This window comes from Primulina tabacum, chromosome 4 (assembly GCF_025594145.1).
Source record: "Primulina tabacum isolate GXHZ01 chromosome 4, ASM2559414v2, whole genome shotgun sequence".
NCBI classification, from domain to species: Eukaryota; Viridiplantae; Streptophyta; class Magnoliopsida; order Lamiales; family Gesneriaceae; genus Primulina; species Primulina tabacum.
Window position 1 is genome coordinate 5,006,094 of NC_134553.1, and position 25,361 is coordinate 5,031,454.

At 34.8% G+C, this 25,361-nt stretch overlaps 2 protein-coding genes and 1 pseudogene across 2 annotated transcripts; 2 read left to right on the plus strand and 1 right to left on the minus strand.

The window, feature by feature from the left end:
- Window positions 1-629: 629 nt before the first annotated feature.
- LOC142542696 (glucose-1-phosphate adenylyltransferase small subunit, chloroplastic/amyloplastic-like) lies at window positions 630-4,746 on the minus strand. Its single transcript, XM_075649473.1, has 9 exons — window positions 4,356-4,746; window positions 3,218-3,514; window positions 2,736-3,005; window positions 2,449-2,628; window positions 2,246-2,349; window positions 2,038-2,149; window positions 1,853-1,951; window positions 1,065-1,184; window positions 630-941 (listed from the first exon to the last, which is right to left on the minus strand). The coding sequence occupies exons 1-9, from the start codon at window positions 4,620-4,622 to the stop codon at window positions 825-827; spliced, it is 1,566 nt and encodes a 521-aa protein (XP_075505588.1). The 5' UTR covers window positions 4,623-4,746; the 3' UTR covers window positions 630-824.
- Window positions 4,747-10,359: 5,613 nt separating this feature from the next.
- Window positions 10,360-12,337, plus strand: LOC142541358 (protein FAR1-RELATED SEQUENCE 5-like). Its single transcript, XM_075647900.1, has 2 exons — window positions 10,360-12,120; window positions 12,239-12,337. Exons 1-2 carry the CDS (start codon window positions 10,360-10,362, stop codon window positions 12,335-12,337), a joined length of 1,860 nt encoding a protein of 619 aa, XP_075504015.1.
- Window positions 12,338-14,463: 2,126 nt separating this feature from the next.
- Window positions 14,464-23,769, plus strand: LOC142542697 (myb family transcription factor PHL7-like; annotated as a pseudogene).
- The last annotated feature ends 1,592 nt before the right edge of the window (window positions 23,770-25,361 follow it).

Genomic DNA, 25,361 nt, shown 5'->3' on the forward strand with positions numbered 1-25,361 from the left:
GCGAATTTAAGTAATCAAAAACTTTAAGTAATCTTATATTTGACGACCCCAAAACTAATGCAATCTATCCCGCAAACTATTTCAAAAATGGGAAAGGTTGTGGATAGCCTTTATATGAATAATGACATGAGAAAGAATCACATCAAGGAACTTTAAATTTTGTCGGTACCAATTTCTTTTGCTCCCATTCAAGACAAAACCTACATCTTTTTTAACTCTTTTTCTGGCATCACCTTCCTAATGTTTTACCTCTGTCTCTATTGTTTGTGTACTGACTGGCCAATTTGCCATGTATAGAACATATTGAGGTGTTGATCACAAGTCATGTTGGATTATTCATTTGATTTGAGGTGTAGATCATAAGTCATGCTTGATTATTCATTCGATTTCTTTCGTGTGTGTAACGGCCTTGTTGCTGACGGCTGAATTCCATTCTCATCCAGAATCGATCTTGTCCTTGTCTGTGATTTGTATCATTCCTTTTTCTTTTGTTAAATCAAATGATGGATGAAACCTCCATATTGCGAGGGTGTGAATCAAGATAGATAAAAATGACACCATATTGTGCTGATATAGTGCAAATCAAGATATATAATCAGTAAAAAATATGGCGAAAAAGTAAGCGGAAGTGATGAGACATGCTGTGTTATCAACTATTATAAGTAGAGTAGCAGTAAATTTCCTTTGAAAACATTTTAACACCATATTATAGGACTGTACTGCAGGAAAATGAATCCTACCAAGATATGTTCGGAGAAAGTGCAGTCCAACGAAACGAAGTGAAATAGATCAAGGAGCATGAGGTAATTGGTCATCCATCGTCTTCAAATAATTGTCCCACTTGGAATCAAAGCATCCTTAATCACAGTGACAATGCCACTCTTGATGAAATACCCGTCTGTCTCTCTAGCTGCCTCTTGCACATTGTCTGTATTAATTATCTGTAAAATAATCACCGCAGCCATTAAGCACCATCTCAATGTTCGAAAATTAGTTTCCTTTGATCAATAGAATAAGATCATGTGAGGATTATATCACCAGAAATAAGCATTCTACATATTTACCTTGACATAGTCTCCAATGCGGGCATTTTTGTCAATTATTGCCCTCTTGATGTGAGATTCCTTGCCAATACCTATTGGCACGCTACCTTTTGCAGCCAAGAGTCTTCTGTCTGCATCAGTCTGGGGCAGAGGAACAAGCAAGATTACCACCAGAACCATGAAATAGTTGGAGATAGCATTTTCATACGAGTAAGTATACAAGTGCGTGTCCGATTTTGCTTTCGGTATTTTCTGGGAAATGTATTTCTCGAAAATGAATTGGTGAATGTGAAGTCAGTTTGGTAGTATTTTTGGAAGGAAACGTCTGCTGTAAATGTCAAGTCACGTCATAATGTGTTGGTTAATTATTTCTTTGAATGTTATATTGCTATTTTAAAATTTTAAAATTTAATGTACCATGTTAACATTTAGCATAGTAATGACAAAAAGTTGATGTAAAATAATGAATGTGTTGGGAAATGTGAAAATGAGCTCAAAATATCTTTTTAGGAAAGATTTTTAAAAGAATGTGTATATGTTTTTTTTCGAAAGTTGGCGAAAAATCTTCAATCAAAACATTTCTTTAAGTTCACTCCCTACCCACAAAATTGTGGTACTATGTCATACAAAATGTGGTACACTTCATGTGGAAATGTGGTACTAAAAAAGTACCCAGGGACTGAACACAAAAAAAATCGACGGCTGGGGACTGAAGACCAATTTCCCGTTTTTTTTTTATGTTTCTGCAAAACGAGTATCTTTTCGGGAAAGAAAGAAACATTGTCTGAGCTTGTTTAATCAAATAATACCTCATAATAATCAGCTCCCATCAACAGGGTGTCTTCTATAATCGCACCCTCGGAGATGCATGATCTCAGACCAATCACAGAATGGTGAATTTTGCAGTTCTGCGAAGATTACAAGAAAACATTTAAGTTTAGCTCACTCTGTACTTCATCATCTTCCTTTGATTGTATGTAATAAAAAATCTTACCTTTATTACACAGCCCTCACCAATGACACTGTCAGTAACATCGGCATTAAGCATTTTGGAAGGTGGCAAGTACCGGGGTTGCGTGTATATTGGAGAAGAACGGTCATAAAAACTGCAGATGAAGTAAAATGCAGTTCTCGGTTAGTTGGTGCATGGAAAGGATGATTTATTTATTTATTTATTACAAAAAGATGTTACAGCAACTGACCTGAAATCTGGGACTGGCTTCTTGGTGATTCCTAAATTCGCATTGTAAAAGGCCTCAATAGTTCCAATGTCTTCCCAGTAACCATCAAACAAATAAGCTTGAACCTGAAACACAAAAGATTGGAACAGAAAGGAAGTACTGATATATTAAATTATGACTTGCTCGTGGATCAGGAAAACTACGACTCTTTAACTATGACTTACCCGCATGCCAATAGAAGTAGCACCTGGAATAACCTCACTTCCAAAATCATTGGCTCCAGGGAACTTCTCACGCAACAAATTCAACATTGCATCCTTACCGAAAACGTAGATACCCATACTCGCGATGTAAGGCATTTCCTTTGCTCGTTTGTCATCAAGGCCTAAAATTGTGGTGTCAATCTAGAATAATCATGAAAGACAGATGAACAAAAGAGCCTGTCATTTAGATTTTTAATAAATGCTACAAGAGACAATATAAGAAATATGATGATTGTTCGTATTTATACCTTCATTGCCTTCAGTTGTTCTCCCTTTGGCTTCTCGGCAAATTCTATTATCCTTCCTTCTTCATCGATTTTCATCAGACCAAATGCAGTAGCACGGTGTTCATCCATTGGCAGTGCAGCAACTGTAATATCAGCATCAGTTTCTCTGTGGGCTTGGATGAATCTCTCATAATCCATACGATACAAGTGATCTCCAGCAAGAATCAAGAATTCAAGAACGTCATGTTCTTCAAAAAGCCATAGATATTGCCTTATAGCATCAGCAGTGCCCTAAAATATCCGTAGCAAATAAAGCAATAAGAATTTGACATTTTATATCTTCTCAAGCTTATTCCATTTAACTTGAAGTCTTCGGAGAAAAAAAGATTTTAGAAGGAGTAATCAAGGTTGTCAACATATTAGTATGCAAAATTACATTAAGTTTTAGACACATCCTGCTTACGAGATTGTACGATAAGCACATGTTTTCCTATTGTTCTTACCTGGAACCAGTTAGGATTTTCGGGGCTCTGCTGAGCAGCAAGAACTTCAACAAACCCTTCATTCTTATAACCACCCATATTACTTGCATATGCCCGTGATAAGTGGCGATTAAGGGATGCAGAATTGAATTGAGTGAGGACATAGATCTTTGATATATTGCTGTTCATACAGTTACTAACAGGAATATCAATCAAGCGATAATTTGCACCCAAAGGGACAGCGGGTTTGGCTCTTTTCTTGGTAAGAGGATAAAGTCGAGTCCCCGCTCCACCTCCAAGAATGATTCCCAGAACACTCTGCACGAGCAAACATTAAGAAAAAAATATTTGTTCAGTGACATGCTGAATCACAAACTCATGTATTAGATGATTAGTTGGATAAATGGAGCTCATTGCGCTATCTTCCACTGAAAAAAGTGCAAGCATAATCTAGAGGTATTGTTAGATGAACTAAAAACTTCTCAGAATCCAACGTTAACACAAGCATGAAAAAAAACTTAAGAAGAGCTTAAACCACCATAATCTTGCAATATTTGGTTTTGATGACAAAAAGTTACAGAAACTCAGCTTTTTCGCCACTCAAGTTAAGATGATATGTAAGTCCTACCTTCATCAAATCATGCAGGGAACAAAGAATGAATCCCTCATAATGCCTTCGAATGATTTATAACAAAGTTCATTTACAACTTTATTCACTTTGAATGATGCATTTCCTTTGAATCAGGATACACGGATCATGCATTTTTCAGAAAACCATCTCAATCTATGTGAATCCTTGTAAAAATAAATCAATACAGAATAACTTCAAGACACAACAAAATTATGAAGAAAACCCCAGCCAAAACATTTCAACACAATAAAAAAGAGAAACATCATGCCCCTTGAGTCGAGATTCAGACCACCATGCATTTTAAGGTAAAAAAAACCAAAACTTACACATCACTCCTTCTAACAATCAATCAAAATATAACAATTTCAAGACAAAAAAAAAACGAGAAGAAAAGAATCCCAGATCAGCCAAAGTATGGAATCAAATCGCAACAAAGCTCAACGAAATGAACAAAATAATTCCAACCAAAAGGCACAACTTGAGAAAATCAAAGAAACACAAATCAGCAACTGAGAAAAGCATACATACAGAACTAGCATCAGGATCAAGACAAGTTTGTGAAGAACTAGAATCAGAAACAGCTTTTGGAGAAACCACACGGGTAACCGGCATTCTTCTCCTTCCATTAACTCTTCTACTTTCTCTACGATTCACGCCAACAGAACCACCAAACAGATCCGATTTGGATGCACTAATACCGGGCCACTGCAACTTTCCCTGTCCATTCAAATCAAAAACTGAAAACCCACAATTTTTCTTGAATCCAATGGGCGACGACGTTGCCACAGCCGCCATTTGCACTCCGCCACCTACACACCAAGTACACTCGAAGTCCGCAGTAAAATACTAGACTTTCGATTTATAACAATTAAAAATGCGGACTTGGGAGTGTGTAGAAAATGGATTCAATGGAAGATGATTTGATAACGACTTGCAAAATTTGGGATGATGTATGCCACTTATATTATTTAAATTTAAATTATTTTTTTTAAACAAATATTATTTTATTTGGAGTTCTCTTTTTCTGGGAGGATATTATTATTTTTGCTGAATAATTAATTAATTGATCCTGCAAGATCTTGGAATATGCCTAATTTACTATTTTTTAATGGTAATTAATATTTTTAATCAGACAGATACACAGCTGATCACTTGGAAAATCATTAATTAATATGGAACATAAGCAATTAGTCATAGGTAGGTAAACAGATAAGTCTAGAAAACAATAGAAATAGATTTTGTACGGCAAATTAGAGACTTGGAACATTTTTTAAGAATTTTTGAGTTTTAGTCTAATTTAAAAAATCAAATGTCTCAAAAGAGCATGTATCTTGTGAGACGGTCTCACGAATCTTTGTTTGTGAGACGGGTCAACCCTACTGATATTCACAATAAAAAGTAATACTCTTAACATTAAAAAGTAATATTTTTTCATGGATGATCCAAATAAAAGACTCGTCTGACCCATAAGACCGTCTCACACAAGTTTTTTCCTATCTCAAGTAGTAATGGGCGATCAAATTGTTTTATTAAAGAGGATTTTTCAGATTGTTATAAAAAAATATAATTAATAATATTTACAACATAATAAATTATAGAGTGAAATATCCTAAATAGTCATTTAAGTAGTATTCATCTTTCATTTCGACAAGCAAGTATTAACTAAGTTTTATTAAAATTAACTTGAATGAACTTGTTTAGTTTCAAGAAGATTTGTAATTTTTGTTAGTACGAGGTTTATCTGATATGTACTGAATGATATCAACTACGGTTTTCCACGTCATTAATTTTTATATGTATTTTTTTACGGTTTCCAAGATTATTGTTGGATGCATCCTACTTTATATGTTTAAAAAACATAAAAACTCCATTATGTAATTAGTAGTTATAATTTTCTTCAGGTAAGAATTTATAATTTTGTAGAAATTACTAAATTATACAATAAGCACTGCCTCGTTTATTTGATAAACTAGTTCACGCTCACTTCAATCTATAAAACCTTATTTTCGTGGGCCTATGATTTGAACCCAATTAAAATAATATAAAATTTGGTTACATATTTAATTTTTGGGCCATTCCAAATTGGGCTTATATGTCCATTATTGGGCCTCATCCAATTCCAGCCCTAACAATAGCATTTCGAAAGAATTGTCTTGCAAGAATATGGTCTTAAGCATTGACAAATTCCATGAGTTTTTTTCTTCTCTTTTTAATGAAACTAGTCGGAGGTAATTCAAACCCTTCCTATTATTTGCCACACAAAATTATGTATTTATTATAAACTAACGTCATCTGGCGATTAAAAAATGAAGAATGAAGTAGGTTAATGTAAGAAAAAACAAAATGGGTTAACGGGTCGTCCATGAAGGCTCATCCGACTCAAATAATTCAAATATTTTATTTGAATATTTGAATTTGAATTGTTGGAGGGAGCGATTATTTTCTACCAATAACCTCCCAACTTCCACAACACATTAAAAAAATAGATATATCAATGCATCTTTCAGAAGTGAGAAAAGTCTAGACTTCCTTTCTCCATTGCAAACAAAACATATGGCACATTTGTTTAAGCATTTGGATTATGCAAATCGATTCTTTCTCGTTCGTTATCGGTGTCAGACTGTTGTGAAGCATTATTGATATAGTGAATCAACTACAAAATATCTTAAATCGAATCATGTTTTTATTCGATTTATATATGATATTTGAGTTAAAGTTTCAGTCATTGATATCGAGGTCATGTGTTAGTTGATATTCTGATTTTTTTTTTTTTTTGCATTTCGGTAAACTTTAACGGAATGAAAAACTATATTGTTTCTGTTAATCAAAAGTAGAGATTTCTTTTAACATGAATTCTGAAATTGCATGTGCATTTGAGATGTTTCTTTTTTGTGGAAAAGTATTGCGTGTTGCAATGCAGATGAAAGAAAATGAATCATATTCTTTTACACACAAAGAATCGTATTCAAAATCTCTGATGAAATTTATGATTTGCTTTAATAAAATAAATGTAAAAAGAAAAAAAGGAAGATGGGGGGGAGACACGATACGTGAATCATTACGACAAAGTTTTCAATTTCAACACGTATTTTTTCCCCCAAGCTGTGGACTGTAGCCTTTTTTTCCAAAGACGATTCACTGGTTAATTCTTTTTTAAAAACAAAATTCAGAAGAAAATGAATATAATGAGTTTTGGCCTGCCATGCATGTTCGAAAATTGAGCTCTGATTTTTTTGGTTGAATCTAGATTTTTTTTTGGGTGCTCGACTTTCCATGTAGCCATGATGCTATTTTTTTTTTTAAAAAAAAGGCTTGAAATAAAACAAAAAGATATATACGAAAATTAACAAAGGTGGCAAACTGAATTCTGATAACTATGATGTTTGACTCCGTAAAATTTGGTATGCGCTTAATCAACAAAATGTCTTAGAGGGTATCGAACAAATCATGAAAGACCATGGTAAATCATGAGATACCTTGGTATGAGTAACATTGCTCAATGGAGGAAATATCAAGAAGCTTACCAAACATGAAAAAATAAAGATTACACTGCTCGTACAATTCTGGTTAGCTATGTGATTGATGATCTCAAGCTTAGTGTTGAGATATATTTGAAATAAGATCTGTATGATGTGATATTTTTTACATACGCTTCCAAAGAGAAAGAATAACATTGTAACACGTGTTTCACACCATGTCTGCCCAAATTACTATTTGGATAATGAGTAGTTGAGTCTAACTCATTGTGCGAGATCCATATGTTTATATATAACATGATTGTTATTCCTTTAAAACTTTCAACCATGAAAGAAAGAAATGTTAAAAAATAACTACGAATTATCCTTCTTAAATAGAATCATGTTTTTTATTCAACTTCTAAACGATATTCATATCAACTTTCCGTCAATTTTTTTTTTTTGAAAAAAATAAGGTGAAAGTTATCGATTTTTAAAATTAAAATAGTATAATTATTTGGTGCGATCAATATAATGATAAGTATAAATTGTTCCTCTTACAATCAATAAAACAAAACATTATATAATAATAATTACACTACAATTTTTTTTTATATCTATATATATTTTTAATCGTACGCATTACACATTCATAAGCTTTCATTTTTCATCACACCGGTCAAGCGATGTCTTAAACTCATATGTATGTTATATCCTATGGAAAATATCAACTTAGTCCAATGGAAAGAAACACAGAAAATAAATCACATTGTATGATTTCCACAATGTGACGACCGCATTAAAAATTAATTAACATTAAAAAAACAAAGTGGTGTCCCCACAAGGTCCAAAATAAACCAGTGTTCACAACGGGCACCTGCGGGAATATACTGTAGAAGATTCCGTGGCCGGTCAACGTCCAATTCTTTGTCATCTTCTATCCATTGTGGCCTCATCCGGGCAGCGGGCAGCCCTCAACCCAGCTGACCGCTGGGAGATTTAATTGTATACAGCTGTCCAAAACTAATGGTCCACCAACACCAGTCCCATGAAGCTCTTTTCATTTTGGACATAATAATAATAATAAAATATAATTATAAATATAAATACTTCTTCACAAACACGTTGCTTTATAATGTAAAATTGAAGATGCAATAAAATAATTTTTTTTATTGATGCTTCAAGCAAAATATTTATTTCATAAAATTGATTAGTGAGATCGTCTGACATGAATTTTGTATAGATATATATGAGACAATATGTGAGATGAAATTAATATAATTAGGTATAAAATATGACATGATATTTATGAAGAAGACTTTTTTATATAATCATGAAATATAAACATTGAAGCATATTTTATTATAATAAATAAAAAACTAAATAAATAATATAATATATAAAATATAATCATTTAAAAAAATTCAAATCAAATAACAAATTATATAATAGAGCCAAATGTGTGGAGTAATTTTGGAAATAAAGAAAACACTTAACAAAAGATTGGTCAAGTACTGACAAAAACTTACTGTGAAATGATCTTATGGATCGTATTTTGTTAGACGAATTTCTTATTTGGGCCATGCATGAAAAATATTACTTTTTATGCTAAGAATATTACTTTTTATTGTGACTATCAGTATGGTTGACCGATCTCACATATAAAGATTCATGAAACTGTCTCGCAAGAGACATACTCATATATAATAATTGAGCTAAACTTTGAGACGAAAAAGTATAAAATTAAGTTGATTTATTTTATTAATATTTTAAGCACCGAACTATTATATTTTTTAATTTTTGACGTGTCAAAAAAGATACGTCTCATCATATGTTTGATATAAAAAATTCTACAAGATCAAAAAGTCGAGAAAGATAAATTTGTAAAATTCATTTAAACATTAGAATAGTATCATCAATAAATATTTCTACGATTGTCGTGGCTAATACGTAATTTAAATAATGTTTTTCCTTTTTTTTTGAAATAGGTCATTTCTATAATTTTTAAATGAAAAGTGAAAACTTACGTATTTTAAAGATTGTAAATACTCTTTTGAACATGTTTAATGATAACGTGTTCTACAAATTATTATTTTTTCATTTGTTTATATAATTATATATAGTGCTATATATTAATGTTGGAAAATGTCATGTGTACATAATGGGTTACATAGAGGCTTACATGTAATCATTAATTAATTATTAAATTACAAATAAAACCCTCACCCTAAATTGATAGACTACCTATTCTATTAATTATTTCTTCTCCTATCTCAGCCCTCACTCTAAATCGATTGACCGTATCTTTCTTCTCCTCTCCCAACCCTCGCTTCCAAATCCATATGCGGTAAAGACGAAGAAAAAATCGAGATCATAGAAATATTCTATTGCTTATCGAGACGACCATCTATTCTCTCTGTTTTACATCTTTATTACTGTAAATTAAGGTTAGTTTTTTTTCTTCCAATTTGTTGTTTCGTTTGTTTTGGATGTAGATTCGTAAAAGAGATTGTAGATTGTTTCGTTTGTTTTGGATGTTGTTTCTAATTCCTATTCTTCTCCGTCTAAAATAAATTATAATAATAATCACAATTCTAACTAATAATATCAGCCAGCCCAAATAATTCAAAAGTTCTAACTTTGTTTGCTCTGTTTGTTTACTTTCTGACATCCACATGTTATATCATATATGTGACGTATTATACAAATTGTTAATTTCAAATTTTAAAATATATAACATCAATTAGAGTGATGATGTTGATATATATGTGTGTGTATAATCTAAAAATTAATAAAATATACCGAAGAACAAGATAATTATCATACATCCCATTATAATATCTTCCCATTATATTTGGCTCCTTCTCCTTGCATTTACAGGACCCATATCCGACGAAGCTCTCTAATGTCTGACCCAGGTAATTGAATATCTCACATCTCATTTATGCTACATTTTTACATATTTAAATTGAAAATAATAACATAAAAAAAAAAAGAGTTTGTTTAACCATCTGAAACCATCATTTATTAAAGAATATACCATCATTTATTAAAGAATATTTATAAGAATTTGATGCATGTTTTGTGTAGGTGCTTTAAATTCAGAAGATGGTGTTTTGGTGAATGTTGCACCTTTGTTTGTAGAAAAAAGTGAGACTGAGCCCAAGGTTGGAATGAAATTTAAAAGTGAGAATGAAGTTTTTGAATTTTACAAGAAGTATGCACATCATGTTGGTTTTCCAGTTAGAAAAAGAACTTCACAGAAAAATAACGAAAGGGTTGTTACGTACGTTGCATTCACATGTTGTAGCCGAGAAGGTCGTAAAAGTAGTAATACAAGCACTACACTGAAGCCCCAACCAACAAGTCAAACTGGTCGTAAAGCTAGGTTGTCAGCTTGTTCAGATACTGCAGGAGTATGGAGCATTACCGGTGTTCATCTCGAGCACAATCACCAAACTAGTCCATCCAAATCCAGAGTATTTCGATGCTATCGTCAATTGGATGTTCACGTGAAACGACAACTAGAGGTGAATGATATAGCAGGTATTCCTCTCCATAAAAGTTATATCTCAGTTGTCGTTGAAGCAGGTGGATATGAGAAGATGACTTTCATTGAAAAAGATTGTCGAAATTATATTGATAAGGTCAGAAAATTAAGACTTGGAGAAGGAGATGCAGCTGCTATTCAAGCTTATTTCTCCAAAATGCAGTCATTTTCTCCTGGTTTTTTCTTTAGCTTTGATTTGGATGATGAGGGTCGATTAAAAAATGTATTTTGGGCAGATAATAGATGTAGACAAGCTTATAAGGAATTTGGAGATGTAGTAACTTTTGATACAACATACTTAACTAACAAGTACGACATGCCATTTGCTCCTTTCGTCGGTGTAAACCATCATGGACACTCGACACTACTTGGGTGTGGTCTACTTTCTAATGAAGATACAGAGACATTTGTCTGGTTGTTTAGGATATGGCTGGAGTGCATGGAATTTGAAGCACCTCAAGGGATAATCACTGATCAAGACAGGGCAATTCAGAATGCCACAGAAGTTGTATTTCCTAAATCAAAACATAGGTGGTGTTTATGGCATATACTTAAGAAATTACCTGAAAAATTTGGATATCATTGTCAAAAGGCTTCCATACTCTCGTCTGTACATAAATTGGTATATGAATCACAAAGTGCAGATGAGTTCGAACATGGTTGGTTTTCTATGCTTGATATGTATGAATTGAAAAATAATGATTGGTTGATCGGGCTTTTTAGAGAGAGAAGTCGTTGGGTTCCATGTTTTCTCAAAACATCATTTTGGGCCGGAATGTCAACAACCCAACGGAGTGAGGGTATGAATGCTTTTTTTGACGGGTATGTCCATTCAAAAACATCTTTAAAACAGTTTGTGGAGCAATATGAGCGAGCTCTGAGGAGTAAAATTGAGAAAGAGTTTCAAGTCGATTTTAAATCCTTCTCCCAGATGGTCCCTTGTGTTACTCGATTTGATTTGGAGAGGCAATTTCAAAGTGCTTTTACAATTGTAAAATTTAAAGAATTTCAACAAGAATTGACAGGAAAGATGTATTGTGACATTGAATCTAGTGATGAGGGGTCTTTCAGTACGAGATATGTTGTTACAGAAGATTTTACAGTACATGAGAGAGTTAAGGAAAAAAAGTTTGAAATTATTTTTGAGAGAGATAAATGCACATTTTCTTGTAGTTGTCATTTATTTGAGTTCAGGGGAATAATTTGTAGGCATGCTATTGCAGTTTTAATCCGTAACAAATTGTCGGCAGTTCCTGAGCAATATATACTTCGACGTTGGAGGAAAGATGTGAGTAGATTGTATATGAGAGTGAAGATCAATTATAATGGATGGATAACTACTCCCCGTCAATTAAATTATGAGAAGTTGTGCAAAGCATTTACAGATGTTGCAGATTTGGCTGCAGATAATGATGATGAAACTCAAAAGCTTCTCGAGTGGATTGAAACTAAAGCAAGTGATCTTGCTATATCAAAGTTGGGATCAGGTTGTGCTCGTAATTTGATATCACAACTGAGCATGCAAGTAGATCATGTTGATGATGCAACCCAAGTTTCTACTTGCAAAGTTCTTGACCCAAAGTACACTAAAACAAAAGGAGCCCCTAAGAAGCTTCGAAAGAAAGGTCCATTGGAGAAGTCTTCTAAGAAATCGAAGGTACGATATATTCATAATACTTCTTTAATTAAGTCGCATCAATAGCTTGCATTCTATTCATACATATGTTGTTTTTGTAGGTATCAATGATATCAAGCAAAGAAAAAAATTCTCAACCAAAAAAAATTCAATCCAGTAATGTGTTTATACAACCACCTGATCAAAATGCTGTGATGACTCCACTCTCTTTCTCACAACAATTAATGGCACGATATTATGTTTTTCATGTTTCATGTTGCTAATCACTCACACACACATATGTTTGTTTCTTATATTTGCATAATAATTATAGGGTGTTCATCACCATCCTTGGAATATCGATTACGGAGTACATTTAGTATCCAACTACGGAGGTGATCAAGCATCGACAACACCATGCTCGTCAAGATGGAGTTCGAATGATGATGAAGTGATCGGATCTATGGGTGTAATACATTATGAAGCAAGTTAATTGGACATGCAATTAGATGTACTTGAATTTAGATTATTTTTTACAAGTTAGAAGACTCTGGATTTGAAATGAATATGAAATTTCATATTTCTTCAACGCAATTTAATGTGTTATAGTTTTTATGTTCATTTCATGGAAACTCTATTAGTATGTTGTATGTTTTCATTAAGAGATCATAATAATTTATTATTGTAGTTACAATCATTAAGTTTTTTAATTTTAAAAATCATTACTATTAATTTTTTATATGATTTATTAAATATTGAAAAATATAATATTTATCAAAATATATTTTTTTAAAAAAATTGTATGATAAATCTCAGGACTTGCATTAAAAAAAACAATTTAATATTATTGATAGGAGAAGAAATAATGAATGGAATGTGTAGTCTATCAATTTAGGATGATGGTTTAATTGTAATTTAATAATTAATTAATAATTACATGTAAGCATCTATGTAACCCATTATGTACACCTAGCATTACCCATTAATGTTATACTCCTAAATAACAAATCTGAAATATATCTTAACTTTCTTACATTTATCTAACAATTTAAACTCTTTGATATCTATATCCAAATCGATTTTAAATATTAAGAACATGCATGTAAGAACCTTATTTTTTGAATTTTATCCCATAAATATCTCTTGACTTATTTACTTTTTTCCACATAAAACACCTTGCAACCCGCTGTAATACACCATTAAACGGGACGAGTCAACACGTTTTTTGGTGAGTTTAGAAATTATCAACCCGATTGAAACCATCTATTTTAGGCGACGGGACAAACCTTAAGTAATTTTATATTGAATTTGTCGAGTTGGAACAGTTGGACTTACAATCCGTCGCGACGCACCATTAGGAAGGTAGGCCGGTCATTTTGGCTGGTTGAGAGCCTACTTATTTTATATGACTGAAGGACCTAACACATATTGACGTCTCAAATCAATTTAAATATTTTTCACACATTAATTTGGTCATTTTTTTTACAGACAACATGTGTATCTTATTGCTAGTATATAATTAAAACTTATAAAACAATATCCTAATTTAATCATTTTTTTTGCAAAATTCATTGCTTGCACATTTCTCACGGCTTGAAGGGGTTTTTACGACATTAAAATAAAAAATATGTATCAGATGTTTTTTAACACAAAAAAAAAAAATTATGTAGCAAAAAATATCTATTAAATGAACCAATACAAAAACTTGTGTGAGATGGTCTCACGGGTCGTATTTTATGAGACATATATCTTATTTGAGTCATCTATGAAAAAATATTATTTTTATGCTAAAAATATTATTTTTATGCTAAAAATATTATTTTTTAATATAAATATCGATAGACCTGTCTCACGTATAAAAATCCCAAGACTGTCTCAAGAAAAATCTACTCATAAACCAAATAACAATGCCATGTTCAAGGTTGATAGTGACACGGTTAAACTTCATCATATCTCCAAGTGTAATCGTAACCGTTGATTCAATTCATAGATAATGTGAGGTGAAAGATTCTGTCACCACTACAAACTTCCTCATATAAATTTTGAAATAATTTTTTATTCCAAATTTCGGAGAATCGAATCACTCTTGTTTTAGCTCGATTCAATTATTTCGATATTATTATTATATACCCTCCAAGGAAAGTTGAATTATCCTATAATTTAGTTTAGTTCTGTTACTGTTCCTTTTACGTGTTCTTGAAGGAATTTGGGTTGCAGAACCTGCAGTGAATTTAGCTGTGTAATTCGAATCTGCTGTTTCTGAAAGCATTTCAAAGGGTCCGAGGATCAGGGGATCTGGGTATAGATGTTTCTTTTCATTTCTTGTTTTATTTGTGTTACTCTTCCTATCGTTTGAGTTTGCATTACGCATCACTTTCTTGAACTCTATGTTCCCTTGGTTTTGGAGTTTGGTCAACTATTTCAGCTGGGCTGTTTCATGTTGGAGCTTCTGATCCCATTGAGAACTGAAATGGGAGGTATCAGGCTATGTATGAGGCTAATTGTCGTAAGGACGCTTAATTTTGTGTTTTTTTACCTTTTATATATAGCGGAACTTGCTCCCTGTTGCATTACATGAACTTTGGGTTTTCTTCTTAATTTGATCTTATGTCAGGAGGGCCGCGTTATTATGGCGTGAAATAATTCGAATGATGTTCATACACGCTATTTCTTGCTGTTGGATGTATTTCTGTTTAGAAGTTAGAACCAGATGATTCGAATGATGTTCATCAATGCACACTATACCAGATTATTCGAATGAAAGTATTCGAATGATGTTTGTTAAGAATCAATTCAAATCATCATAAATCTCCATTGATGGAGATAATCAATTGATTGAAGATAATATCTCAAGTGAGTTTCTTTTACAGAAGAAAACAAAAATGAACGAGGAAGAAGATCAACTTCCGTGTGTTGAACTTATTAAGTCTAATAAGAATCTTAACTGCTATTTTACAGCTATTGTACAGCTGTCAATATTGACTTACTAACTCTATCATTTAGCTCAAGCTATATATCTAACATCCCCCTCAAGCTTGTAAAATGCTAAGCAAATCAAGCTTGGACAAGAGGTATAATGATGTTGGTCTGAACCCAAGGCTTTTGTGAAGAGATCAGCAGGCTGGTGATGTGTGGATATATGAGACGTGTTGATGATGTTGTCCCGAATTTTTTCACGTATGAAATGACAATCGATCTCGATGTGTTTTGTACGTTCGTGATACAACGGATTTGAAGCGATGTGAAGTGCTGCCTGATTGTCACAATGAAGAACCGTGGGCTTGTCAAAAGATAATCCCATGTCCGTGAGGATTCCTCGAAGCCATGTAATTTCACAAGCTGTTGTTGCCATGGAACGATATTCAGCTTCAGCTGAAGAACGGGAGACTGTATTTTGTTTCTTGGTTTTCCAAGAAATGGTTGACGTCCCAAGTTTAACAACATAACCAGTAACTGATTTGCGACTCATTAAGCATGATCCCCAATCGGAATCGCAGTAGGCAGAGAGTATGAAGTCATTTGTGGATGACAAAAAAATACCCAAGGCAGGAGTTTTCTTGAGATATCCAAGAAGCCGAAGTGCGGCATTCATATGAGAACGTTTTGGTGCCTGCATAAACTGACTGAGTGTTTGTACAGCATAACATATATCCGGACGAGTAATAGTAAGATAAATGAGTCTGCCGATAAGTCGCTGGTAAATTGATGAGTCGGGCAACAAGAGATCTGAATCAGAAGTTGATTTAGAAGAAGAGATGCTTTGATCATATTCCATAGTAGTAAGCTTCAAATGTTGCTCCATGGGAGTATCATAAGGTTTACATCCAGTAAAGCCTGTATCAGAGAGTAATTCCAGAATGTATTTGCGTTGATTTAAGCATATCCCTGCCTTAGAACGAGCAACTTCGATCCCTAAGAAGTATTTGAGTGGACCAAGGTCTTTAATGGAAAGATGCTGATGGAGATAGTTTTTTAAGGCAGTGATGCAATCACTGTCATTCCCTGTAATGACTATATCATCAACATAGAGTAAAAGCATTGTCATTGAATCACCTTGTCTCTTGGTGAACAATGAATGATCATGAAGTGACGGTTTGAATCCAGCTTGAGACATTATTTGACAAAATTTGGAATTCCATTGTCTGGAAGCTTGCTTCAACCCATATAAAGATTTAATGAGTCTGCAAGCACGATTGGGAAGTTGTTTGGCAAAGCCTTGAGGGATTGTCATATATATCTCTTCATGTAAATGACCTTGTAAAAAAGCATTTGTCACATCCATCTGATGTAAAGACCAGTTTTTTGCTGCTGCAATGGCCAACATACATCGAACAGTAACAATTTTAGCAACTGGGGAGAAGGTATCATGGTAATCAATACCATATTGTTGGGTATATCCTTTGGCAACGAGGCGGGCTTTGTATCTGTCAATGCTGCCATCTGCTTTGTGTTTTATTTTGTATACCCATTTGCAACCAATAGGTTTCTTGCCAGGTGGTAAAGGAACAATTGTCCATGTTTGATTGGCCTCCAAGGCTGCAATCTCAGCATTCATCGCCTCACACCATTTTGGATCAGAAGCGGCTTCCTTAAATGATTTAGGTTCTGAGAATTCAGAGATGGATGCAAGGAATGATTGATATGATGGTGAAAGGTTGTGGTAGGAAAGTGACTGAAGAATGTTGTATTGTTTCGAAGAGGAAGCTGACAAGGTAGAATTGGAGCAGATGTAATCTTTGCTCCAAGTTGGTGGTTTAGTAGGTCTTGAGGACTTCCTGGTAGCGGAAGGAGGATTCCGAGGAGAAGAGGTGTGGAAAGGAGCATCTTGGGGAGGTAATTCAAATGAAGATGAAGAAGGAAAGTCATCGAAGTTATGTACTGTGATTTTTGGAAAGATTCCTCGATCACCAACATGTGAAGAAAAAGGAAAGACGTCCTCGTGGAAGACAACATCTCGAGATGTATAGAAGGTATGGGTAGATAAGTCCAGTAGCTTAAAGCCCTTTTGATGCACTGGATATCCAAGAAACACATATGGCTTGGCTCTAACATCAAATTTATGTAGAGGCTTGAGGTTGGATGCGTAGCATAAACATCCAAAAACTTTTAAATGGCTATATGTAGGAGATTTGTTGAAGAGAACCTCAAATGGTGTTTTGTTAGATAGTAAGGGAGTGGGGGTGCGGTTGATCAAATATGCTGCATGAAGAACACAATCACCCCAATATGAATCAGGAATAGAGGCTTGAAACTTGAGTGCCCTAGCTATGTTAAGAATATGCCTATGCTTTCGCTCAACTATGCCGTTTTGTTGGGGTGTATAGGGACATGAGCTTTGATGGATAATGCCTATGGAAGCAAAATAGAGGCGACATTCAGTGTTGAAAAATTCAGTGGCATTGTCGGTTCGAATTGTTTCCACATTTTTGTGGAAGTGATTTGAAATATAGGTAAAGAATTGTTTCAACAACTGTAATGTATCGGATTTAAAATGCATTAAAAAAACCCATGTACATCTCGAGAAGTCATCAACCACAGTGAGGAAATACCTTGCACCATCATGAGTAGGATGTCGATAGGGGCCCCAAATGTCAATATGTAACAGATGAAATGGATAGGGTGAAGAGTGTTTATCTGCTGTGGGAAAAGAACTACGAGTTTGTTTAGAAATGGGGCATATTGGACAGTGACTCGTGAGTGATTTGTTCTTGATGAAAGGTAGGAATTGCAATCGAGACAGAGACAGATGACCAAATCGTTTATGCCATATATCAATATCAATGTCATTACAAGCAGAAAATGTACATGAATGCAATGAAGTGGACAAAACAGTAGTGTTTTTGTTACAATTTGTATTGCGGGGTATAACAGATTTTACGGAAGATGAAGTATTGGCAAGATAGTAAAGGCCATGCTTTTGTCTACCAATCGCCGTGATCCTCCCAGTCAAAAGGTCCTGAAAGAAACAAAATAGTGGGTAGAAAATAGCACGACAATTGTGGTCTTTGGTGAACTGGGATATTGATAAAAGATTGAAGTGAAAATCAGGAACGTGTAAGACGCGGCGCAGGACACAAGATGGTGATATAAGAACTGAACCAGTAGAATGAATGGAGGTGGTGTTACCATTGGGAAGCCGAACTGAACCAGAAGTGGTTGCGCATGGTTGCGAGTCGTGCAGTTGACTTGAGGTCCCTGTAATGTGAGCATTTGCACCACTATCCAAGATCCATTCATCAGTATTTGAAATTGACATTAGGCTGGTGAGGTTACCTGCAATGTTTGTCGTGGCTTCATGCATTGGCGAAGAATCACCAAGAAGTTTCAGAATTTGGCGGTACTGAGCATCAGTGAATGTATGAGGCATCACATGAGTAGGTTGTGATTCATCAATTGTCCCAGACTCAACAGGATTGTTGAAACTATTGTTCGCATAAGTCTTGGGGTACTTCTGAATGAATTTCAAGGGCTTGTGCTGAGGAAATTTCTTATGTAATTTATGGCCTGGAGGGTAACCAATCAACCGAAAACAATTTTCTTTGGTGTGTCCCTGAATTTGACAATTTTCACACTTCACTAAATCCTGTTTCTTGGTAGATGAAGAATAAAATGCAGCCGTGGGAATTTCTGCAATGGGCTGAGAGGAAAGTGCGTGACGAGTTGATTCTTCGTGAATCACAATTGAGTAGGCTTGGTTGACAGAGGGTAGAGGAGTCATCATAAGAATATGACTCCGAATCTGACCATAGCTATCGTTCAAGCCCATAAGAAATTGAATAAGCCTCTGTTGTTCTTCATGGTCAAGATATTTCCGAGCACTGGCACACTCACATGAGGGAAGGGTTACCAGTGAATGATATTCATCCCATAACCTCTTGAGCTTTGAAAAAAATACGGAGATAGAAGATGATCCCTGGGATAGATGAACAATTTCCCTTTGCAAAGAGAAAATTCTCGAACCACAGATTTTATCAAACCTTTCTTTCAGATCTGCCCAGACTTTGGACGCATCATTGCAGTAGATGATTCCATTGAAAATTTCCTTTGATACGGAACTCATGATCCAAGATAAAACAATGGCATTGCATCTCTCCCATTGATGCAAGGTTGGATTAGTGGCTGCTGGACGGACAAAGGAACCATTAATGAATCCAAGCTTGTTCTTCGCTTGGAGAGCCAGAAACATCGCCCTACTCCAGACACCATAATTCTCGATGCCAAGGAGAGGATCTTGAACCAACGAGATTACCGGAGTATCCGATGGATGTAAGTATAGAGGATCGTTGAATCCGATCGTTCCCGAATGAACCGCCATGAATTACAAGCCGATGTGATCTTGAGATTTGGATTTGCGGAAATAGAACACTGCTGATACCATGTTAAGAATCAATTCAAATCATCATAAATCTCCATTGATGGAGATAATCAATTGATTGAAGATAATATCTCAAGGGAGTTTCTTTTACAGAAGAAAACAAAAATGAATGAGGAAGAAGATCAACTTCCGTGTGTTGAACTTATTAAGCCTAACAAGAATCTTAACTGCTATTTTACAGCTATTGTACAGCTGTCAATATTGACTTACTAACTCTATCATTTAGCTCAAGCTATATATCTAACAATGTTCATACACACTATTTCTTGCTGTTGGATGTATTTATGTTAGAAGTTAGAACTAGATGAGCAATTTCCCCCAAGTTGTTCTTCCTCATATGGAGGTTGGTGTCTTTGTGTTTTACTACCTGTGGGAATTTTGTGTTCATCTAGGTTTCACTTAGATTCTTTCAAGGTCTATCATTGTTGTTGTGATTGTGAAGATTTAATTGTATGCCACTGCTTCGTAAATACATATGTAGTTTCCTTTTCATCATAACAATGATTGCAGTGTGAGATCTGTAACTTTTAATTAAATCAAAATCAAACATGGTATTTACGACTGCAGGGAAATAATGCTACAAGAATAAAAGTTTGTTTGATTGGGTACACGTATTGAGTGATAACCAGCTTTCTAAATTTATCGCTTGAGGGAAATCTAGAGCATGTTATTGCCCTGTCCTATGTCCCCCACCATTGGTCCACCCTTGTGTGGCAGAAAATGTAAATAAATGGATTAGAACAACGCCTAAGGATATCTTAACTAAACTATTCATAATATGTTATTGCGGAAATCTAGTGCTCATTTTTACACCCTATACCCCCCACACTAGGTCATCCGTCACGTGGAAGAAATGAAGTGGATGAGCACAATGTTTATCAATCCTGTGTCCTTTATTGTCAATTGTCCCTGAAAAAGGGGAAGTTAATGGATTAGAAAAATGCTTAAAGTTTATAACCAAGTAAGTCTTGATTCGTGCTCTTACACTGGTCATTGTTATGTTGCTTAACATTTTACCTAATCATTCAGGATCATGAATACGTTTCTTTATTCTAGCAATGTTGGGCCTGATAGCATTGATGTTTGTGATATTTGTTGTCTGCCATAGATCGATGAAATATGCATCAACACAAAGGTGTTCCTAGCTCAAGCCTAGTTCACAATAATGCAGTTATCCGAAGCCAATCATTAGACTGTGATTCAAGCGCAATGGATTGTATTAGTGGAGGTAACAATGCAAGTCTCGCATCTAAGCACCGGCTTCGTTGGACACACGAGCTTCACGATCGATTTGTTGATGCTGTAGCCCAACTTGGTGGTCCAGATCGTGAGTTTTTTTATCTTCGATCTTCTAACATGAACAACTCCCTCCCCCAAATATATATATATATATATAAAACAAAAAAGTGTTCTGTGTGAGGGAGTTTGCAAGAATACCCTGGTAAACAAAGAAGAAAAACCCATTGAATGGAATGAAAGCACAGGCCTAGAAAGTGCATACAAGAAAGAGGTTTATATATGTACAAGAGAGCTTGTGTTTTTTTTTAGAGAATGTGTTCTTCTTCAGTGTTTCTGTCATAGTCCATCAGGAGATGCATAGTGCATCTCTGTTAAGATCGAAAGATAGAAGAATGGTGTATGTTGTCACTTTAAATAGTCGAAGGAACTTATGTTGGATCTAATGTGCAAGTAACAATCCATCTCTAGGTTTTGGTTCTCACTCTATTTAGATGATCGTGTCAGCTTTCTCATTTCCCCTCACTGTGTTGTTTGATGAAATTACTTTTTGCTTGGTTTCCCAGTTCTCCTCATACTCTTGACAAGTGTTAGGCAACATTTTGAATTGACATTATTTTTATCCAAGTATTTTGCAATATTATCCCCAAGGGCTTTATTTTGTGCCTTTTAATTGAGCATTATCTGCTGCAATCATCATTCACTTAGGCATTAAAATAATAGTCCCTGATACTTTCAGTTTCCTTGATTCAGGGGCTACTCCAAAAGGTGTTCTTAGAGTTATGGGAGTTCAAGGTCTGACAATTTACCACGTAAAGAGCCACTTACAGGTATACATATTGTGAAATTCGCTTCAGTGTGTTATCTGTGTATCCTGCTGCTAGGCATCTTTCGCTAATTTCGCTGTTGCAAACAGAAATATCGGCTTGCCAAATATCTTCCAGATTTTTCATCTGATGGTATGTTATCATCTTGTATTTTTTATCTGGTCAGTCATCATTTACTAATGTGGTTTTACAGTATATTCTCCTTTCTGATCGGCTAACTCATACATATATATTCATGATTTATGTTTTAAGGGAAAAAGCTTGAAAAGAAAGAAGGGGTCATGCTTTCCAGCTTGGATGGTTCATCGTAAGTTGAATCTTCTCCCTCATTTTGTTTCAAATTTTACTTTGGATCATTTTATGGATGTGCATGACTGTTCTATAACTTCTGAATCTAATTAGTGAGCAATTATTTTAGTAACATCCCTTTTTCCGTTCTGCTTGTTCATGTGTAATGTATTGCTTCTGATTCTCTTTCCATGGATTATGTGAGCACCCCAATAAGAAATACGGTACCATCTTACTAATGATCTATTTGATATCAGCTAGAGTGTGTGTGTTTTTCTTGTAGTGGGATGCAAATAACTGAAGCACTCAAGCTGCAGATGGAGGTTCAAAAGCGGCTTCAGGAGCAATTAGAGGTAAAGTTTTTACTCCCTGGAGAATCTGTTTGTCAATTACAGGGCGGAACTATGTGGGAGATATGTTGCATAACTGATCTCGCTCAAGTGTGATGCATTTTTGCTCTCTCTGTATAGCATAAAATTACAAGCATTCTGTTTAAATCTTGGAATTGCATTGGTATTGAACAACACAAACTCCGTAAACCTTGGGAAATTTATGCTCAAAAGATGCGTAAATCAATTCACGCTGACATTTAACAATTATTCATTCCAACAAGGTTATTATCAGCATTCGGTTATTCAAATATGTCATTTGCCACTCAATCATGTCACCAATTTTGTGCTAGTGACTAGGGTATACAAAAGCTTTCCAGATTCCTGAATTTGAATGAGCAATCCTGCTTATTTTCCAGCTTTTCTTTTTTCACCCTCAAGAAAAGATTGAGATGACATTCTCCTGCACAACTGTGTGTATTTTGTTTCCCGTTAAAGTGAACTGCCATGATATTTAAGGTAGATTTCTTGCATCTCTTTGTTGTTAAAGTATATCCTCACGTTACATTAACAAATAATTTTACAGGTGCAACGACAGCTACAGCTGCGGATAGAAGCCCAAGGAAAGTATTTAAAGAAGATAATAGAAGAGCAACAGCGCATCAGTGGTGTTATATTGGAAGTACCTGGCTTTGCGGACAATGACCCCGAATCAGATTCTAAAACTGACCCAACTTCTCCTGGTCCAACATGTGAGTCACCATTCCCAGAAAAGCCTGCCAAAGAACACGGCACAGCCAAGAGCCTTTCTCGTGATGAATCATTCTCTCATCACGAGCCTCTAACTCCAGATTCCGAATTGTCAGTTGACTTCATCGGTTGAATGCCCCAGTGAGAGGTCCAGAAGAAATCTTTGAAGGAGAACCGCTGTAGCATACACCAAAGCCGCGAAGCAATAACAGTCACTGGAGTCGGGCTGGAGTCATTGTATCAGCAGTCATATTAATTCACTTTTCCCGATTAAAGTTTGATTAATCTGCAGTTAACAACATGCACATGTTTAGCATCATCTACTTGTTTCTCTAGGCTTAAAATCTTTCGTTTCCTTGTATTTGTAGTTTTCTGATAAACACTTGGGTCAAATAACCTTATTTGTACTTGTATTTTAAAAATTGTTAGCTTTAGAACTGAAGTATAAGAGTCAGGATCTGTTTTAAAAATGGTTAACTCTAGAACACATTACCGCATTGTTAACCTTTATATATTATTTTGGTGGCTTTGAGAAAGAATCATAGACAGCTACAGATGCAAATCCAGAGAATCGAAATAGTCGATTTGGCCTGAAAATACGAGGTGATCAAGTCACCTATGTACCGAAATGGTGGCTCTAGCACGACAATTAGTCTTAATATCTGTATCATTCTTTGTAACATTCATAATATAAGTTGTAACCATTTTTGACTTTCCATAATCAATACATTTGATAAATTTATGTGGGTGCCACACAGATTGTTACTAAAAAAAGGGAATACCGGCTTCTCTTCAAAATATTGTTAGGTACAATATCTGTCAAAATATGAGAGTAAATAGGAAAAAGATAAATTTTTTTTAGATGATTTGAAACTTTAGTAAAGAACATGTAAGGACAACATTGTCAATTTGTAAAATAAACAAGCAAAATGAAGCGTGATTAACAATTTTTGGGTATAAAAATTCTTCTAATCAACATACATAACAAATTTTCACTCTTTCATACACTACAAATAAAAAAAAATTCTACTTAACGACGGTTTATTCTGTCACTAAAACCTTCGCAAATCAAATTAGCGACCGAAATTAACATCGTCGCTAAAGTCACCGTCGCAAACATATTGCGACGGTTTTTCAAAACCGAACGTTTTGAGTAGATTAAACGTCGCTAATTTGCGACGCTTTTGTTATAAATTGTCGCCAATTTAGCGACGGAATATCACCAAAATCGTCGCTATTTAGTGGCGGAATATCACCAAAATCGTCAGCGACGGTACTCAAAAACCGTCGCTACTTATCGACGGTTGTTTTCATATTTCGTCGCTAATTGTTTCTTTTTTATAAAATCAAATTTGTTTTTTTAATATACATGCATTGTTACTCAAAGTGTTATTCAAAATATCATCATCTACCGATATTTTCTTTATCATGCATGTATGGAGCCTTGAATTAAAGACTCGGTGATTGAATAGAATATTTGAACTTGAGAGGATTCAATTAAAAGCATAAACTATATTTCCCGAGCCCTAAAGGCAAGCCGTAATAGATCATGCTGATGCTAAATCCCGCTGCCGTGGAGATGGTTCTTAGAGTTTTCATGGATTCTTCCTTTCTTCCATTGATGAAGAGCCATCTCGGAGATTCTCGAACTGTGAAATACATTAAAATTGAGTATAAAAGTGACGGAACACAGATCAAGAGATAGATTAATCTCCACGAACATCCTCTCACCAACAGTGACGAGACAAGAAACCTAGAGTATAGCTCGTGAATCCTACAATTCCAGCTTTACCTCTCCATTCCTTCTCAATTAATTCCGTTGAAAGAACAAGCGTACATGCTCCAACCGGGGATCGCCCAAACCCGCTGAAAAATCTTTACGCCTAGCTTGTACATCCAAACATTTGGTGAAAGAGTGGCCAACAGCCATCTCAAAGACAACCAGAGAAGATATAACAGTCATATTCTTTCGTCCCAAAGACGAGTCACAGCTAGCCCAAACGTTGAAATTATCGCAATTTCACTTATTTTTTAATTATGTGATTTGATACAAACCATGTTTTATCTCTCCGATTTTTACCAATTTTTCATCCAAAACTTATTTACACG

Bases quoted from the DNA above. Each gene is read 5' to 3' on its own strand.
- LOC142541358 (XM_075647900.1), top strand. From the start codon at position 10,360: ATGTTTTGTGTAGGTGCTTTAAATTCAGAAGATGGTGTTTTGGTGAAT. The intron at 12,121-12,238 runs GTGAGTAGATTG...ATTTGGCTGCAG, and splicing joins TTCGACGTTGGAGGAAAGAT to ATAATGATGATGAAACTCAA.
- LOC142542696 (XM_075649473.1), bottom strand. From the start codon at position 4,622: ATGGCGGCTGTGGCAACGTCGTCGCCCATTGGATTCAAGAAAAATTGT. The intron at 3,006-3,217 runs GTAAGAACAATA...CGGATATTTTAG, and splicing joins AAAATCCTAACTGGTTCCAG to GGCACTGCTGATGCTATAAG. The intron at 1,952-2,037 runs GTAAGATTTTTT...TAATCTTCGCAG, and splicing joins GTGAGGGCTGTGTAATAAAG to AACTGCAAAATTCACCATTC.